The sequence below is a fragment of the Lutjanus erythropterus genome, chromosome 23 (genome assembly GCF_056507025.1).
Source record: "Lutjanus erythropterus isolate fLutEry1 chromosome 23, fLutEry1.hap2, whole genome shotgun sequence".
Taxonomy (NCBI): Eukaryota; Metazoa; Chordata; class Actinopteri; order Lutjaniformes; family Lutjanidae; genus Lutjanus; species Lutjanus erythropterus.
The window spans coordinates 19734979-19755090 of record NC_139339.1 but is presented as its reverse complement, the minus strand read 5'-3'; the positions used below and the strand labels follow the sequence as shown (position 1 = coordinate 19755090).

Here is a 20112-nt window from a genome sequence, read left to right as displayed (position 1 = left end):
ATCCACCCTGCTGAGGTGTCCCAAAATATTCTTTTAAAATTATTTTATTGCTCCTCCAGAGTCTGATCAGAACTGTGTCTGAACAACCCTCCATTCTTAGAATGCAACTGACCAATCAGAATTGAGTATTTAACAAGCCACGTTATGATTAGTTTAAGACATGAAACTCAAAATTTAGGATCAAACACTTGGGACTTCCTTGTAACTTTACCAGATTGTTTGCTTATCTGTATGAAAAACTAGACATGGGGAAACAGGAGGCCTGGCTATGATTGAAGTAAGAAACTCCTCTAAATGAGCTTTAGAGGTGCTGGTAGGTGGATTTTGTTCCCTCTGTTCCCAGCCTCTATGCTAAGCTAAGCTAACAGGCTGCTGGTTGATATATGAGAGTGGTGGCTTTGAACTTCTTATCTGACTCTATTCCTCTTGGGATAATTACCAGTCATTGCAAGAATAATATCAAATACACATATCCAGGTGTAACGGAAAATGATTGTTTTTAATAAAAGAGCAAATCACTTAAAATACAACATTAAAATGACTCAGCTGTATAACATCTGCCAATAGAAAGTTTTAAGAAGCTAATAATGAATATTTATATTACAAAAATATGACCAGCTGGATTTCTTTTTGTACAGGGCATCTTAGTGCATAAGTAAGTATAAAAAGAGAAGAAGAAACAACAAATAACTTTCAGGTATTGTTCTGTCACTCTGTCATGATTACAGGTGTGATAGTCAGCGGCCCGTCGTTCTTTCCAGATTTATTAGTGCAGGGGCTGAAGAACGGGTAGATGCATTCAGTGAAAGTGTCATTGAAAGTGTAGATGTGGATTTTAGCATCAACGTTGTAGAAGGACACCTGCACAACCAGAGGACACAGAGGACACACAGGATTATTTGAAAACAGAACAGAAAAGAGACTGGAGGTCTTGATATTTGTTATATTCAGTTCGCTTGGTGAAAGACAAAAAAAGTCAAGATATGTCAAATATATACTGCACCTGTCCTTTCTCAAAGTCCACAAATACCCCGATCTTATTTGGTCGGAGGTTCAGATGAACGTCTGTGGAGGGTTCAGATCGAAAGGCGTACTTGTTCCTGAGGAGAGGAATGAAGGGACGACAAGAGCAAAGTTAATTACCATTGTTACTGTATATGATATGCTAATAAAAGAAAGTGACACCAAGACAACAAATGATTGTGGGATGCTGAGAAGATTGAAGCTGCATTAGTTGACTTTAGCTCTTTGGGGAGACTGAGATGTAAACACAACAGTGACATTTAAGTCCAATATTCATTCTCCTTTTAGCTCCATTTTTGGTCTCCACCAACTCCTAAGAAAAATATCTCGATGTTCAACTGATAAATTCTTCACTATTCTTCAGCAGTGTTTGTCTGCTGTTTGATTCAGAATTCAGTAGCCTTCTAATGCCAAACAAGACTCAAATTTCAGTGTCAGAAACACTTTGCTGTGCAAGTATATCAAATTAGCATCCCATTTCAGGTAATTAACTGACAACTCACTTGTCTCTTAGGCTGAGGAACCAGTATCCGTTGCTTGGAGTAACTTCAATCTTCCCCTTCCTGTTGATTGATTGTCTGGCCACTCCGAGATCCCAGTCCGTCTTCCCTCCCACCTCCACCTGTTCACAGGAAGTAGGACAGTTGTTTTTCTAATCCTAACATTTTTTTAATATGTTGCAGTATTATGTCTGTGTCAAATACTCAAAGGAGTGAGCTTCTTACCTCCCAGTAGTGTCTCCCAAAGGAGATCGCCTCCCTCCCTAGGACACACACGACTCTATCAAACCTCTCAAGATTGTCTGGAAGCAGCTGATGTCGATCTCCACACCTCACCTACAGAAACACAGACAGGTGATTTAATGGTTTAATTTTAATGGCCACGACGAAAAAGTGGACAAAACATTTAAAAATGTATTCATACAGACTGATTTTCACACTTCTTCAAAGATAAAGTCAAATGCAATGCTTTAAAAAGAAATCCGCTCTGATTCTTTTATTATTCTGTGATGTAATAATTTAACAGGAGTCTCACACTCTTCATGTCCTCTGACATAATCAGTCTGGGATGGGCGGTGTTGGAGTCCAGCGTCACATCCACTGTGATGAAGGAAGAAAAATGTAAAGAATTTAGGCAAGACACTACAGAATTTTGACATAACAAAAAAAGAAAAAAACACATCCAAAATGCATATGGAGGTGTTTTTTAGTTCAGATTCTGGAGAACGTTTGATGGTCATAGGTATTAGATATTTTTTTACTCTGTTCCCTTTATATTATTCTGTTGAATCAAGATGACTTAATGCATCCATAATATTGTTTGCACTGAATTCAGTCAGTGTGAATGTATCATACCCGCATATTCCTGTATCCTCTTTATCCCTGCAGAAAAAAAAGAGAAAATATGTTATTAGCACTTACTAATGCTCTGCATAGATTAATATCACTGCAGTAAAATGTGTATGTTTAACTGTTTAATGATCTATAGAGTCACTCAGCGGCTTATATCTACAATTTAGGTGGATGGCAGATATCATGCACAGGTTTATGCACAGTATAAACCTTTATGATTAGCCGAGATAGTTTGGATCATCTGAAGTGTGTTTGTATGAGGTAGCTATTAGTAGTTAGTGTATTACCTACAGTAGAGGTAGTAGTGATATTTGTCTTACATAAGACCTGTTTGCCATTAAAAAAGTCTATCTGACAGCAAGGTTAAAATTGTTTCTCTCTGATTCTCCAAACTGGCGGTGTGTTGACGATCATCTACTGACTATCCTTAAGCGCCTCATGCCTCCCCACTTCAAATAATCCAAACCATCCCTTTAAGGCAGAATGGGATTGGACACTCACTGGGCTGCATTCGCACTGGACTAGGTTCCAAAACTGAGGCAGGAAAACCTGGAGAGGAACAAGGACACAGGAGCTGAACACAAATCTACTTTAAAGTTTTAATCACAAACAACTGAACACTTCAATTTTTTAAATTTTATTGTGTGGATTGGAAAAGCCAAGACTTACATAAATAACTATTAATGGTCTTAACTCAGTTCTTTAAATTTGGACACATTAGGATACACTAAGCTCTACCACTAGAGGGCAGTATTTCAGTATTTTATGATAGACCTATTGAAGTGTCTGTCTCAAAACATGCATTTGTTCTGATTAACTGATACTGATACCAAAATCAGGAACATCTTGGTTTAGATTATAATATTAATCTTCTGACAGTAGATGTTAATGATCAACCACCAATAACCACCATTTGATAATTTTTCTACAGACTTACATGCGTATTTGAGTTGTGAGTTGAAAAATGACCAAACTAAACTAAAAAGTTCTTTGACCTACCAGTCTTGATATGTTAATAGTTTGTTATCTTTGGAAACAAGCTTTGTGTTTTGCATTTTACTGACCTGTTTCTGTGACGTCCTTCAGCTCTTTCTGAAACTTCTCCACCTGAGCTGCCAGCGACCTGTAGATGGTCCCTGTTCCCAGGTCAGTGTTCAACCACACCGCAGACCAGTCTTTGGCAGGTGGAGGGCTGGAGACGATGGGGAACATCTGGAGAGTAGGTGGAAATAAATGTAAAAATGGGACTGAGAGGTTTCCCATGATGTTTGTTTTATGTCAATATATCGTGAACTTGAACCTCATTGGATCCTCACCAACCTTGATACAGTGTATGTGGTCGTCTGATTGGACGAGCTCTGAGAGGGCGCTTTCTCTCCTCCGCAGTTCATCAACCTCAAGCTCCAGCTGTCGGATCATGGCGTCGGCCTGGTGCTCAGCCGCCCTCCGACTCATCTCCATCACTTCCATCAGCTCTGCCTGGGAGTGCTCGATGGCAGACACCAGCGCAGAAAACAGACAAACGCTGCCCGCCGTCTCTCGCTCCACCGCCAACTGAGGAATTTAGAAGTCTGAGATGTGAAACTGTAAAATCTATCAATACACCATTGTTACAGTCACCAAATTAGGGAATTTAAACATGAAAAATTTTAAATAGAATTTAAAATGTGGGTAAAACCCCAAAAGTAAAGTTAAACAGAAAATTTGGTCAAACCCCTAAATTGGTAGCTTTTAGGAAAATTGTTAAATGTTGTGATTATAAAAAGAAAATGATCCAAAAAGTAGCATAAAGGCCTGAAAAGTCAAAAAATACACCTAAGGCCAGAGATATACTTGCTGTTTAACCATGCGTTTGTGTTTGCATATGTGTGGTGTTGTGTGTAATTTCTGAGGACGCGCACAACCATCACTCCATAGCAGTGTGTATGTGAACGCGTAATTAAAAGCAAGTATATTTGACTTCAGGTAAAATGCAGAAGGTAGGAATCAAAATGCTGAAAAATTATAATTTATTAAAACACTCCTCAAGGAATAAACCAGGAAAATTAGGTAAAACTTAGGAATTCAAAATTTATGAATGGGGTTTGAAGCCCAGTAATTCAAGGAGAAACCCAAAGTCAGGAATACACCCGACTGCCAAAACCCCCCAGAAGTCAAGTAAAACACTGAATATTTTGACCTAAATCCTTGAGGTCAGACAGATCTTGTGAACTAAACATGAATTACATTATGAAAACTGTGAAATTTGAAAACATACTTGTCAAACCCCCAAGAATTATGGAATAAACTGGAAAGTTCACTTAAAACCCAGAAAAGTTGCAATGCACGTAAATATTTGGTTAAATACTGAACTGTAATATTGGAGAGAAAAAACAAGTTTGAAAAAGTTGACGGCAGTCTTGTCTTCTGATTAAAAGCTGATAAAGGGATGACAGGAGGACATACAGGTTTTGCTACAGAGTTGAGGTATTTTCCAGAGTCTGTTTGTCCTACCTCCAGTTCAGTCACTGACATTCTGATCTCCTCGATCTTCCTGATCCTCTGTCTGATCATCTCCTGGATCTCCTGCTCTGACACACTTAGCTGTGCCTGCACACACACACACACAAACACATACTTTTGAATAAGGTCATCTATGGATTAAGACTTGTGCCACAAACCTGAGTGTGTGATTCAATGTTTTGAGCACAGACAAAAAGACTTTGTAAGATGGGTTCAAAAGAAAAAAAATCCTTCTAGCAACCTGATTGGAGCCACTGAAACCTGATTTTGAGATGCAGGGGTCAGGCTTTATTACTGTGTGCTTATTTTGCTAACAGCAAAAATGCAAATATTCCTCTCTTTTTTTGTTGGCTTGAATAAATAATTCAGTGCATGATAAACAACAAATATATATTTCATGTGCTTGCAAAAAATATTTTCCAATGCTTTAATTGTCTCATTACACACTGACTGAAACATAAATATAAGTCATGCCAGTAATGCCAGTTTTAAATGCAAAATATGTAAATTCTGCTGCTAGGCATCTATCTCATATTAAAACAAAAACAAACTTCACTAATTTCCTTCCTCACACTCTGACATATTCCGCATTTTCCTGGCAGCTATAACAGCTAGCAGCTAGTTAGCAACTGCTGGCAGGAAATGTATTGTCACCTTGATACACAGTAAGTGTGAGTACACTTCTACTAAATCAGTCTACAACTACAGTTGTTCCTACAGTTATAACTACAGTCTACCATTGGCAATAAAAGTGTAACTTACAGGTAAATAATAAATAATAATATAACAACATTTAAATAATATAACTATCTGTGCGTTTGAGAATTTAAGCAAACATTTAAAAGTAATGGAAAAGTTACATTGCCTGTTAACTAATTACTTTTACTTTGTGGTGATTGGTAAAGTAATTCAGTTACTTTTTAAGAGTAGTAACTAATTACTAAATTTTAGTAACTTTCCCCAACACTGGTAACCAACAAAATGTACAGAAAGCGTAACAAATGCAGCACTTTCAAAACTTCTCAGAATTTGAAAACTCACCCTATTTTAGCTTGATGTTGTTTAGAAATGCAAACTTCAGATATATTATCAAGAAATACTCACAAAATTTAACCTATAGATTTGTGTACATGGACACAAATTTTCATTTTGCACAACTTTCAAGGAAGAACGTGGTATTTCACACAGGACACCAGGGTTTGTTTCACAAGCAAAACCAAGAGTCAATATTGATTGATTTAAGGCAGTTGTTTTTGTAACTGAAAGTATGATCTGTTCCTAAACCTAACAAAGCAGTTTTGTTCGTATTGATATTTTATGATGTTTAAAACAGAAAAGCAATCAAAATGAGTCATGCAAGTAAATGAACAAAGGAAGTGGTTCTTAGTCTCCAAGTCATTACTCACAATCAAAGAATTTTCCACTTTTAGGGTTTCCCCCCTTACATACCAGGCCATAAGTTCAGACAGCGTTGTGCCCTTCTTAAATTTACTGTGACACAGATTTTGTGCATTCAGATGTCAAATGTGACCTACTTTGTAACAGCTTGTGCTTTCTTGTTGTTCTTCCTTGTACAACTGTTGTTTTCCGCTTAAAACAAAGACACTAAAGTAGTAAACACTGTTGTCTTACCTTGGTTTCCATCCATTCGTCTTCCACAGTCACTGTGTCATGATCCTGATGGTCCTCGGTAACACATTCAGGACAGATACATACTTGATCAGTCCGACAGAAAATCTGAAATCAAAATGTTGCAGTGCTGTGAAAAGGAGCCCAAAATCATAGATTCTTGTTCCGCAGTAAATTGGAATAACAACCTCTTTGCAGTTCAGTCAAAAAGCACAAAACAGATATTGATTTATAATGTTCATAAAAGTCTTGTACCATTATTCCTCTGTGGTGGATCTCACAGAGAGGGAGGTTCTGGCTGCTTGCAGCCCCACTCACGGTGAACCTTCTCCGGCCCATGGAGTGGGTGTAAGGGGGAGGCGGTGGGGGAGGTCCGAGGGTGTTGGCCATGGCAGCGATTGGACTTTGGTTTGGTACCGAAGAACCCAGTGGGGTTGTGACTGCTGACAATGACATTGGGATGGACTCACCTGCCAAGGTAAAAGACTCAGGAAATGAGAGACAGTTAAGAAACTGGGATGTGTGCGACATCTCTCGAAAAGCCATGCACCTTCTTATTTTACACTTATTGACTAATTAAAACGAAACTGATCAGAAAAATAAACATTTGAACAAACATCAGCACGATGAGAGCTACCTAAAATGACAGAAAACATTATTGAGAAAAATTTATTTTGCGTGAACTTTGATTTTTTAGGTTTGCCCATGTCCATCTGCTAAGGTGGAGGAGGCATGGTTTATGACCTATACTGCAACCAGCCAGTCGGGGGAGGGGGGGCTGCAAGGTTTTGGCTTCACTTTTGGAGACCTCTCATATGTATTTAATGTGTATTTTTCCTCCTACCTGTAGTGCTATTTATCCATCTAGATGGATAGATGGAACTCCAAATGAAGTTTTGGAGTGAGATGCATAGTTTTGGAGATACAGTACTGGCTGTAGAGATGTCTGCCTTGTATATAATGGAACTCAATGGCATTTGACTTCTGGTGCTCAAAGTGCCAAAAAATACATTTGGAAAAACTCAACAGCAGAAATCATGACTGGGTTACTCAAAATAATTTGCAGGAACTATTACCAGAAAAGTAGGAACTACTTTCTACTACTACTACTGGCAGAAAGAAAGTATTTCCTACATGAACTGCTCACAAAAATGATACCTTGAGCCTCGCAGGTCAGCAACACTGGCACTTTAGGCAGAGGTCGTGGCAGCTTCTTCTTCAACTCATCAAACAGATGACCCGGTATGCCTCCATCTCCTCCTCCTCCTCCTCTTCCTGCTCTCTTATCCCTCCCCAGTCCCCCTCCTCTCATGGATCTGAACTGCTCTGTGATCTCTCGCAACGTCCTGTTGATCTGGAGGTCTGGTCGCTTCTGGAAGGTCTTCTTGCACAGAGGACACTGGCAGACCTGAGGGGGTAAGGTTGGATGGTAGGAGAAGAAATAAAGAAGAAAATAAATACAGGAAAGTCTGTTTGTTGCTTGGATAGTGTTAACTTAATGTTACACCAAAGAGATAAAAATCAGTTTTTCTAAAATAAAACAAAAAATCTTTTATAGGTGACTCCCTTTTTCAATCACTTTGCTTGTTCTGTTACCTTCCGAGGCAGCTGGATTTGCAAGCTCACGAGATGGGATGAGATCACACAAAAGGAGAGCAAAAGGAGAGCCACGAGGACAGAAGAAAGGAGGGAAAGACAGAAAGACAAACTCACACACCTTAGAGCCGTCCCAGTATCTGCTGATGCAGCCCATGCAGAAGCTGTGGCCGCATGGTGTGGATGAAGGGTTATTGAACACATCGAGGCAGATTGAGCACTGGAACTGCTCGTCAGACAGAAAGCTGCCATGTAAGGACATCCTGTGGACAGCGAGACAGAGAAAGAAATATACAGTTGAATCAACACTGACCACCATAATAGAGCAATAGCTCTAGCAAGAGCAATAATTATTATTCCAATATTGCTTTAAAAACAATTTAGTTGTTTAGTCGATTAAACGTTGCCACCTGTGCTAACCAGCGCCAGATATACTAGTTTGTTAAACTATTTATTAATATTTTATTGATGTACAAAGGCAGTTAACTGTTGCCTCTAAGATGTTATGCAACCACCTGCCAGTAGCTGGTGCTGCAGCTCCTGCTGATTTGCCAGTTCCACATATTTTCCACAGAATTTGGCTACATTTGAAGTGTAGGGTATAGGATGATTTTTTTTGTTTTTTTTTTTGTCTGCTGGTAGTGTGGACTTATTTTGCATGCAAAGTACATTAATAATATCGATGAATACACATCCATATTTGAAATAAAATAACTTACTTCTACCTAAATCCTCCCAAACTGTGTGAAATTAGCACATAAACACACGGACCTACACACAGTGCCCACATATACACAAATACAGTGAGCCCATGCCCTACGCCTGTGTTTTATTTAATCAGCTAAGTGGGACAGATCACAGCTTATAAACAGCACAGCTTGGCTGTTTTTGAGCGAGAAAATTTAAGTAAAGTTGTGTGTAGGCTTAGTCGGAATAAACTGACATAAAACCACAGGAACGGAGCAACGCATAACCACATTACAGACATGTTGGCTTTAATCTGCAAGTAGAGCAGGCTGCTAGCAAGAAGGTGATGAACTGCTTCAAATAACTCTTAATACACACCATATTTTTTGGACAATATTAAACCTTATGAAATTAATTGTCCTCAGTTGTGCTTTTTTTTTTTTTTTTTTTTTTTTTTACTTTTAGACTGCTTGACTGGTCTAAATTAAAATTTCTGTTTAAATTAGTCACCTGAAAAATTCTTAGTAACACTGTCTTGCTGAGGGTGTAAGCTACCAAGTGCATCCACTCATGCATCTTCTCATCTGACAGAGAAACGTTTCACCAGCAGAGTTTTCAGTGCAGACCAACTTTATATTCAAGTACAAATCAGTTTATTTTTCTAGAACCCCAGAGAGTTTCTGAGCAACACTGTTTCTTAGACATTATGTTCATATACTCATTTTGTAACAGTGAAGAAAACAAACAAAGTAGCTTGATGCCATTAAGCAGCATGGGATCATGGGAGTAGTTATCTTCACTTTAAAACAATGACCACTGTTGAAATTTTGTCCGACATGACTCAGGCAGAAATTCTGTTCGTGGACGAGGTAACATGATAACTCTAGGTCAAACATTTTGATGTTACATTTTTTTCAGTGACCTTCAAAGGTCCAACCCTGACCTACCTACCAACCCCCGTCTGCCCTATTTTATTTTTAACAGGATGCAAACCCAGGTCTCCAGTATCAAAACCCTGTAGTAATTTCATAAAATAATCATCCTGTTTGGATAATTAAATTCTGCAGATTTTTCCAGGACAAAGATATTATTAGTGGTCACTCATGAGAACGGGAATATAATTACCACTCCATTTGTTCAACATCTTGGTCAAAGAAGGCCAGATTAGCATGAAATATGGTTTAAATGGTGAGGGTGAGCACCGTGATCACTTTTTGTTTAGTGCCAAAGCCAAGTTAAACTTTTCCTTGACTAACACTTATGACCATGATGTTATTAAACCAAACAGCCAGATTACCAATAATGTTCATGCTCCCTATGTTGACCCCCTGTCCTTTCTTATAGTGACACTTTAAGGCCAAAATATCCACATTGTGATAATCAAGTCTAAGGGGAAGATTGCCTTGACACTAGGTCAACACAGACATGGTCTTCTTCTCTTACTCTTCGACCTCAGGGCAAAGATTGCACTTTCTGTCACACCAATTTGTCAGTGTCTCGTTTCTTCAGTCAGCAATCTTGGTAATGTGACAGCTGTTCAGCCTTTTACGTCAAACTCTGAGTGGAAATGGGGAAAACGGGTACATAAACAACAAGCAGTTTATCTATAGTAATTTGGAGAAGGCTGCGAGACTCAAAACAAAGCAGTAACGTTAAAATGGAGAGGATTCTTAGTGTTTTGTTCAGAAACAGTGAAGGTAGACAAAAATAACTTTAAAGAGGGAAAGCTGAAGTTATGAGAGATAAATGGACACATTATGTAACACACACAAATCACCCCTGTCACCACAAATCAGATTAGGATGGTCAAAAAAACTTCAGGAATGAAGTGAGGCAAGATTCTGTTCTGTATTATCACGTACACAACAACAAACGGACACTGAGGCTTTTAAATGTTTTTCTAATGTTCTAGTCATACGGGGCAACACATTTTAAATATCAATGTTTCAGCAACGATTTAATACAAAAAAATACTTTTATAAGCAGTAGGATTGAATTCTGCTTAACTGTCTGCTCAATCCATCCACTTTCTACACCTGCTTATCCTCTTTCAGTGTGACAGGGAGCTGGAGATTATCCCAGCATGCTCTGGGTGAGACGCATGCTATAACTTACATTTCACACACATTTATCCTGAGACTGTGTGAGGAAAACCCAGGTAGACAGGTAAAATTTTAAAAAAGAAATTATTCAAAAGAAACTAAATAAAATATTAGATACTAGAAAACCGATTGAATGTTTAAATGTTTGACATATAATGACTACCACTGGGATTATTTCAGGTAAAAATGGAAATTAGACCAAGAGTTGCTAAGTGCAACTGCCCCTTATTTCTTACATACCTGCTGCATTTGTTTCTACTGTGATGTCTGAGGTGGTTGTTATGTTTTGTTGTCTATCATTCACTTTAAATGCAACAGGTGTGTGCATGTGCAACAAACTTAGTAACACCAATTCTCATAAAAATCAGCCAGTGGGTTTTCTGTAATCCTGTGGAAATACAGAAAAACTGCTCCAAAAAGGTAAACTTGTTGGCAGAGGTTATAAAAAGCATAAATATCAATGCAGTTGAACTAACTTTAATAGTTGAGTTATTGCATATAAACTATAATAGCCTTTTAAAATTCCAAGTCTTCCTTGTCAAAACCTGTCACTTATACTACCCACAAAGCAATTCAGCTGCCGACAGATTGGTCAGGCATCCAGATGTGTTATGTTAGTAGCGCCTCATATTGCCTTGAGCTGTTAGCCAAGTCCGTTCTCATTCCCAAGTCATCAGATACCACTGTTTTGTCACTGCCCTTCAGTGACTCATAAGGATGCCCACAATGCCACTGACAGAGATTCATCAGGCTCTGGGCGCAGTATAAAGAGGGAGGAGTCTGTTGGAAGCCGGGTGGATGGATGGTTAAAACATTTTCTCTAGAAAATCAGCGTTCATGTCCCATGTGAAAAACCAAAACATTACTAAAAGTTGTAAGGTACATATAATGTACATCATGTGACTTTCTTCAGTTGCTTCAGTGATTTCATGAGACATATGTAACACCAACCATGTCCTATTATAAACCTACCCAAACTGCTTTTCTTTCACAACTTTAACCAGTGTTAAAGAGGCTTTCTGGCAGCATCTCATACAGCTGCTAAAGGGAACCTTGTGCATCAGATTATGGGTGTGACACAGCAGCGTAGATAGAGCCCTTTTCCATACACATATGCTGGCTTGACTTGACTCGGTTTGACTCAGCACATTAGCCCAGCATGGCAGGATTTCCATTACACAGCTTAGCTTTAGTTAAGCAGCTGTAAAATGGCGAATAATCAGTGAAATTCCTCTATTATGAAGCAGCAAAACCAGAAAATTTTCAGTTTTCACCAGTGGTAACATGACACAACCCCTGCGCAGCTGAAACCAAACATGACAGTAAAGTACAGCAGACACCTAAAAGTTAAAACAGACACACGGGAGAGAAACTAAACTTCAAAACACAGGGATTCAGTTAGAAGCTACAAACGTACTGAGAGCTGAACACACAGTCATAACACTTTTAGAAAAGTCTTTCTCTATTACTAAAGTTACTGAGCTAATTTTCTGTTATTAAGTTGTTCAGTTCACTGTGTACATTATATATTTCTTTAGGCATAATTCCCCAACATTGTTATGCAGAATTAAGGTACTGGTAAATACCTTATTATCTAGTTGTACATTGTATGTAGTAATTTATTTATATATTTTCATGTGTAGTATTTAAGTGGCGTCTTCATGTCCCCTTGACTAAGAGTTAATTAGTTTCTTACTGCCATTGTTTTGTGGGGACAGGTATGAGTCTAACAGAGTAGAGTCCATGTGCAAACAGTAGAGACAGAAGCTTGCTGTGAGCACCAGCACTGAGTGTGTTGTATTGCCTTGCTATTTTGGTGGTGAGTAAAAGAAGAATTAAAGAAGAGAAAGAAAGAGAAGTTGCAGCGAGCTTCTTACCCACAGCCTGGAGGAACTGGAAAATGTTAACATTCAAGAAAGGAGGGTTACAATAGGTAAACCAGTGGAGTTCCCCTTTATTATATTATGAGCTACATAAATATAGTTGACAAAAACAGAATGATTCCATAAGAACCAGTCTGCAGATGTGATTAAATAATCATAAATGTGTATTAATAGTCATTTTGATATTACGCCAGCATCTTTTCAACTTGATCAAACTGCTGGTCTTAGGTTCAAATGTGAGAGCTGAACACAAACAGGCTAGAAAAGTGTGCCCAAGGTGTAGAATTTCTGCAATCATGTCTCAAATAATATTGTCTAATAGATTAAACCACATGGTCCTTTCCCATAACATACCTTCCTACATGTCTCTAAATATTTCCACAACATTGCAGCTTGTAGCTCTGAGCTTTGTTACCCTGAAGGAAATTGGTTTGCAGCCAAGAGATCACACAAACAAGCATCAAGCATCATATTAAGATTCAACTGCAATGTCATGTTGGAACATGATATTAATAAAGCTGTCAGAGAGCCAGGTGCTTGACTTAAATACACATGCAAATATGCTGAACATCTGTTGAGCCTTTTGACAACTACACCTCCATTCTGCTAGTTCACTGAGATAATGATTTAGGAGTTTGATATGAATTGATCAGTTAGTCAATCGAGGGAAAAATAACTTTTTCAAGAACATCAAATATTCTCCTACAAAAATGTCAGGATTTGCCACTTTTCTCTGTTTTTTATTGGTCAGACAAAACAAGACATTAAAATGATTGTTTGCTGAAGCCCTATTTCACTTAACAATGAACATTTCATTACGTTTGACATTTAAGACCAATCAGCTGACATGTGGTAGAAGAGATCTCCCTTCACGTGCAGCACATACATAACTGTAGCAGTTGTCCCTTATAAATAAATGTCTTTGAGATACTTTAGGTAAGCATTTGACATTTAACAAGAGTGTAAAAGTTGATACCTTTCCTCCTTGTGTGTCTGACTTTATAATATATCCAAAATGCTCCAGGGATGTACAACGGCTCTATTTTCTGTCTGTTGTTTCTTGATCTGTAGAGGTCGTATCTCGATCGCTCTCACTCTCACTTAGGACGGGCGTCTTCTCAGGCTCTCAAATATAAAGGTGGTGTATGTATGTGAGGGTTGTGATTTTCCTTCCCTGTGGAAAGTAACACAATGCCATGGAAGACACGCCCACTCACCTGTCTGTCTCTTTGGCAGGTAAATGTGGCAGGACTGGTTACGGTGGGAGTGTGATATACACACATACACACACTGAAAGTAGGTTAAATGACCACAGTCTCTTCCTTCAGTCTTTTTTTCTCCTTCTTCTTCTTTGTTTCTTGCCTGTCTCCTGGACACATAGGAACAAATTATCTTCTGTTTGCAATGACAAGAATTACAACTACACTGGTCTATGACATTGTACCTGACAGGATGAACATGAATATTTGGCAAAGCATTGACTAAACAATGTCAGGGCAGCAAGGCCATCAAATAAAACAAGGATTTTAAGTCCATTGAAGCAATGTAATGAATTTAAATTATGGGTTAAGGGTGGTTCTCTTTTAATTCACCTTCTTAATTTGTTAATGATACACAGACACAGATAATGACATAGCTAAAATAGTAATAATAATGAGTTAGAATCTTAAAATGATTTTCTCTAAAAACTCAATGAATAATAATGAAAAAGTTTCTCATAAAGATAATATGTCATTATTGCCATTTCTCATTATAAGAAGACTTTAACTTTAAACTGTTTATTCCCAAACATCTTATCATTGAATTTACACTTCAGAAATTTAGAAAGTGGCGTTTGTTCGGGAAGATTATCTTTCTGAAGAAAACGTGTATGCATCTTAAACTTTTGTTATCCACAGAGCTGATTTACTAATTGGCATCACTCCTCCACCCTGTAGCTCAAAATTTCTGTCCTCATAATTATTATGGTATTACGACAGGGGATTTAGTAGACTAACTTTAATGACAACTTCACCTTGGTCTGAACACTATATGCAGCTCTGCAGGTTCATGACTGAGGCTCAGGGAAGGCGTGAAGAATAAAATAAGCTCTTCTTATCATCTCCTTCATCTGCAACCTGTGTATGCCCTTTGTGTGATTCAGCTTCCTTTCAACTCCGTACTCAACTGTGTGTGTGTTTCTATCTGCATTTGTATGTTTACTTTCTTTGTGCACGTGTTTTTGACCAGTGGCATCTAACTTTTTTTTTTTTTTTCAAGTTTGTCATTCCTTTTGGCAAATGAGGCGCTACCTCCAGAGAGAGATAACTGGCATGTCATACAGCGTGTACCTGAACAGGATGTTGGGCTTTGTTATAAAATGTCTTTCTTAATTGTGGTGATGATTCAGCTTCTCAGTAATTTCAACCTATGGTACACGCAAATTGTTTTTCTTGTTTTCCAACATTAAAATGAGTAGGTAGTTCATACTGGGTGTTGACACAGATCACTTTGTCACTGTCCTGTGAAAAACATTTATCTCCAAAATGTCATTTTTGCATTTTTCATGATGTTCACATGATTTTAATGGCTTATTTAGCACAGGACGTAGATCAGCCAGATCCACTTTGTTTGAACCAGTCTGACAGCAACGATTATAAACATTATTGGGTTGATATGACAGATTGCCAGTGTTGTAGCCAGTACCACCTAAACTGAGACCAAGTCATGAATAAGAATAGACTGTACCAAGGCTGAGACAAGACCAAGTCAAGACCAAGACCAAGGCAGAGTCTGCAGTCATATCTCTTGTTTCTCCCACCCTAATGAGGGAGCTGTACTGTGGCATGTAGCATCAAATGTTGGAACAACATATTTTTGGCATCACTGAGCAATAATTCCATAATAATCTTTCAGCATATTGAAAATCAAGTGGTTTGAGAGAAAAATAGACCTCTGCACCTCTTTTTGGCTCTGTTTTCAGGCTTTGGTAAATCTGCCCCGTGACGGGAGACTCTGACTGATCACAGATCAGCTCCAGCCCAGGAGAATGTCAGCTCAGCCAGTTACTTTAGACTTTCATTCACATCTATCACAGGGCTTTTGCCAAATGTTTTGTGGAGACAACCTGGGTTGAGCTGAGGCACAGAGCCGACAGACAGCTGCTGAGAGCTGGGGAGGATTTGGGGGAGAGAGCTGGGGGCAGACTGGAGCTTCTGGCTAAAGAAACAGAGGACAGAGAGCCTCCCACCCAAAATGTTCTTACATCCTGGAGATGAGATTCAACAATCAACTGTTTTTCTAAGCTTTCTGCCTACTGCAGCTTTATCTGAAGAGTTTGGTGTAGAGAAGGCTTTCTTTATGCTTTCTTTGTAAGTGCTGACGAAAGTGTGGCGTGGTCCCGGCTGTCTCAGTAAGTGCTGAATTGCAGAATTTACAGTGCAGCCAATTACAAACAATACATCTATTCAATATATACTTCTTGATTTCCCTTTGCAATGTAGTCGAAAATACATAACAGTGCAGTTACTCTGTGCAGTAATTCAACTTGTCCAATATCTCTACTGTCTACTCTGTCATACAGCATTTCTGTTTACACTGTTATATAAACATAGAATTTCATATCACAATGCACAATAATTCTTAACTTTTTCTTATTTCTATTCTATATCTGTACTTCTAACCTATTATAGTATATATGTATAATAACAAAGGTATAATATCAGTATATAATTGTTCAGAAAACAAAGTACATACCTTTACTATATATATTCTATTTTAGTTATATTTCTGTGTGTATTTAATCATCTTATATTTTTTAGATTTTCTCTTCTAACTGCACTATGCAATCTATTTTTTTTATTCTTGTAAGAAGCACCTGTAACATTTTGGAACAACTGAACAATTTCCGCCTGTGGATCAGTGAAGTATTTATTTTGATTTTGATCCTGATATCACAGGGAATGAGCATAAACAGGAAATACATGTGTTTTAATCTGCATGTGTTGTGGTGGCTCACATGGATGATGCAGCTTCAGGTAAATTTCCTTCATTGAAAAACAGACTATCTGCTGATCAGCACGTACCAGCAGAGCTTTTCCTCTTGTACATTCCGCACTGTCGCTTCTATGTTGTTCACAGTGAGAGATGTTGCACCACTGCAGTCAACTGATAACTGCACCTACAGGCATTTGACTGACACACATTGGCCGATGCCAAGACTAAAACCTGTTTTCTACAATCTCTGATGTTACTAAATGGCACAAGAGAAGGTACATAAAGTCCTACGGGTAAAAGGTGTACAGTTATACTTGCAATAACTGTTTTTTTTTTAAATCCTAAATTACAGGTGGATCTACCAAGTTTTAGACTTACAGCTGGAGCAAAGGAGGGAGGTTGACTCAGGTGTGACTGTGTGTCAATGGTAAAAAGTTTACTTGGCTCACAAGTCAGGCATGGCCAGAATATTGTTCAGGGCCCCTGGGAGGTCAGGGCCAGTATATGGAATGCTGATATTTTGATTTACAAAACAGTGAGAATCTTCAAAGACAAATGTCTTATTTCAAAACTGCCATTCCCATAAATCTGTCCCTTGTGTCTCTAAGGGTCATGCTAACTTTACACTTGCCACTTCTGCTGAACATTATATATTGGGGCAAGCTGCACAACCTTGCTACTGGATAACTACTATTACTGAATTCCTGAATACCACTGATGCCAATTTAGGAAGCCAGCAAATGATTTAGGGTCTCTCATGACCTTGTTTCCTGAGTTCACTCCGAGTTTACTAGGACTGCCTGAACTCATCAGTATTTGCCTCTGGGAGCTTCTGGGGATTTTGCAAAAAGGTCAAGGCTTATGACAAAACATCTGTCGTTAAGTTAACAAACAGCCATGAGAGACAAACTGTATTTACACACAACATACAGAAATAAATCAATCAACACTGAGTTGCGTTGCGCTTCCAGTGCAGGCCCCTAAACCTGGCATGACACTGAATAATATATATCTCTTATAGTGCAGAGGAGCGTCGACTGGCCTTGAAAAGAAAACACCCCCAAACCTACAGATAGACCCACATCCGTGAAAATAAAATAAAAGTTCGTATAGAGGGAGCGCCATTCAGTGAACTAGCAGAAAAGACACGATGCAGTCAGAGCGCAGCCTTCATCTAAAGAGATTAAATCCTGCAGACTGGCACAGAGGACGCCATGTCCAGAACCTGAATAGGAGCGACTCTGAGGATGATGCGCTTGGCGAAGTTGAGAGGCTCATGAAGGGAGAGTAACTCCTATTCATCTTCACTTTGATCTGCATCTGGCTCCCCCATTTATTGTTTTATCCATATCAGGTCTCTCCCTGTCTGCACTCTGTGGTCTCCTAGTAGCAGATTTAGGTTTCCCTACTCTGTCACACAACAATCTCTCTAATTCTGTGCTAGTGTCCTCCCTTACTCCTGCTTCAGCCTGAGAATACATGTCAGTGTCTGTGTGTGTGTGTGTGTGTGTGTGTGTGTGTGTGTGTGTGTGTGTGTGTGTGTGTGTGTAGTGACTCCTCCTCCTCGAGTGGCCCTCCATGCTTCTCCTCATCTGAATCATTTGCCCTAGCACCGTCAAGCAAAGCAGCTGCCTCTTCCTGCTCCTGTGCTTCTCTAGCCTCTTTATCTCTCATCTTCCTATCTTGCTCTACTTTCAACACTGCAGCTGTGAGCAAAATAGTCTTTTGTCCGGCTTTTCTCTGCATGTGCTCCTACCTCACTGTTATCTACTCGCTTAGGATATGCAGACACAGTATGCTGTTCAGACAATTCACGGGGAAAGGGAAGGTTCATATCAGTTAAAGTAGTCAGCAAACACTGTGGAGATGGTGTTCTGTCTTGGCGCTTAGCCCAACCATACATCATTGCTTTGGCACACATAGCAGCATCATTACTATGTCGCTCTCTAATTTTAGCCATTTCAGTTGCTCTGGTTCTCAATACAGTTTGCAACATAGGCATGTGGCACAAGGCAACGTACTTAACAACTTAACTTAATCAATGGTCTCTCTCTCAGCTCATTCACCATTCATTGCCTCCTGCTTTCTCCCTTCCACACTGCTCAGCCACTCTCATCCACACACTCAAACAGTCCTATATGTAACGGAAATCCCACTCTGGATTTCCCTTATCAAAACCCAATCGATCAAATGCCAGCTGCAACACTTTCACTTTCAAACAACCCCAAGCATGGCTAATCACCCTTAGTCCATTCAGTCATCAAGGAGGAAAACAGGATCACATACTTCCACCCTTCCTGTCTACCAACAATTCCACTGGAGGTGTGTGGGGGGACAAAAATTTCAGCAAGTGTGGTATTGATGAATCTCTAGACCTGTGTTTTGTGATGATGATGAAGATGTAGCAGAAGTTGTAGTTCTACGATTACTCCAGTGGAGAGCAACCCCAAATGTATACTTTAGTGCTTACCCAGAATGGCAGAGCCTGCATGGCAGGCTGGCAGAGATAATTATTTTCTGAAAATTATCAGCACTACCACTGCCTTTTAGTTCTGGTCTGTTCAAAGTGGATTTTTACAAACAAGCCAAGAGGTGAAAGCATGATAGCATAATAGCTAAGAGGTTTATCAGACACTTTGGTGAACTTTGTTGTTCATTATCAGTGCTACATGGACCCAACATGGAAAATCAAAGTCCAGAGGGTAACAGCAAGAAGTTCCAACCTTGTCTTGCCAAGTCATACAGTTTCTTTGTCTCCTGATGGAAAATGTTCTGTGGTCTGGTACCGGTCAGCAGTCTTGTGGGTTGGAAACCTCTGCTCTATATTTCCCCCAGTTTGTGCTTCCAATGCAAGTTCAGCTGGGTATTTTTATATAATAATCACTTGTTTCTACTGACACATTATCTGTCACATTTTCTCACTCACAACCACAAAGAGCCAGAGTTAAATTCACAGTATTGGTACATCTAGAACCAACACTTCTTGAGATCCTGCCCAGTAAGTTGCAAAATTAAGGGAGGAAACAAACAAACAAAATGACTGGGATGTGGGGTCTTGACTTAGAAAAACCCTGCAATGCATTTCAAAAATCATCCATCAAACCCAGAGTAATTATTCTGATTATAATTCAGTGTACTCTCCAGTTAAGAGAGAATAGACTTGTTTTGTTTAACTGAAAACTAGACAATCATTTACTTTTTCTGAGAAACAAACAAGGAAGTCACTTTATCTGGAGTAATAAAAGGAGTGGTTGTAAAGTTCTTTATTGTCATATGCATAGGCACCTGGCCAGTGAAACAAGTGGGGCATATGCCTCCTCATTATTCAATTTTTATAATAACAATAGAAATATAAAATAGAGA

The 20112-nt window shown here is 38.9% G+C and overlaps 1 protein-coding gene across 1 annotated transcript; it reads right to left on the bottom strand.

Moving 5' to 3' along the window:
* Window positions 1–480: 480 nt before the first annotated feature.
* LOC146306028 (E3 ubiquitin-protein ligase TRIM39) lies at window positions 481–13909 on the bottom strand. The gene is made up of 15 exons (XM_084711970.1): window positions 13751–13909; window positions 8224–8365; window positions 7665–7914; window positions 6762–6976; window positions 6510–6614; window positions 4869–4964; window positions 3696–3929; window positions 3440–3587; window positions 2877–2924; window positions 2379–2405; window positions 2059–2123; window positions 1749–1859; window positions 1527–1645; window positions 1004–1100; window positions 481–861 (listed from the first exon to the last, which is right to left on the bottom strand). The coding sequence occupies exons 2-15, from the start codon at window positions 8362–8364 to the stop codon at window positions 709–711; spliced, it is 1809 nt and encodes a 602-aa protein (XP_084568096.1). The 5' UTR covers window position 8365; window positions 13751–13909; the 3' UTR covers window positions 481–708.
* Window positions 13910–20112: the final 6203 nt, after the last annotated feature.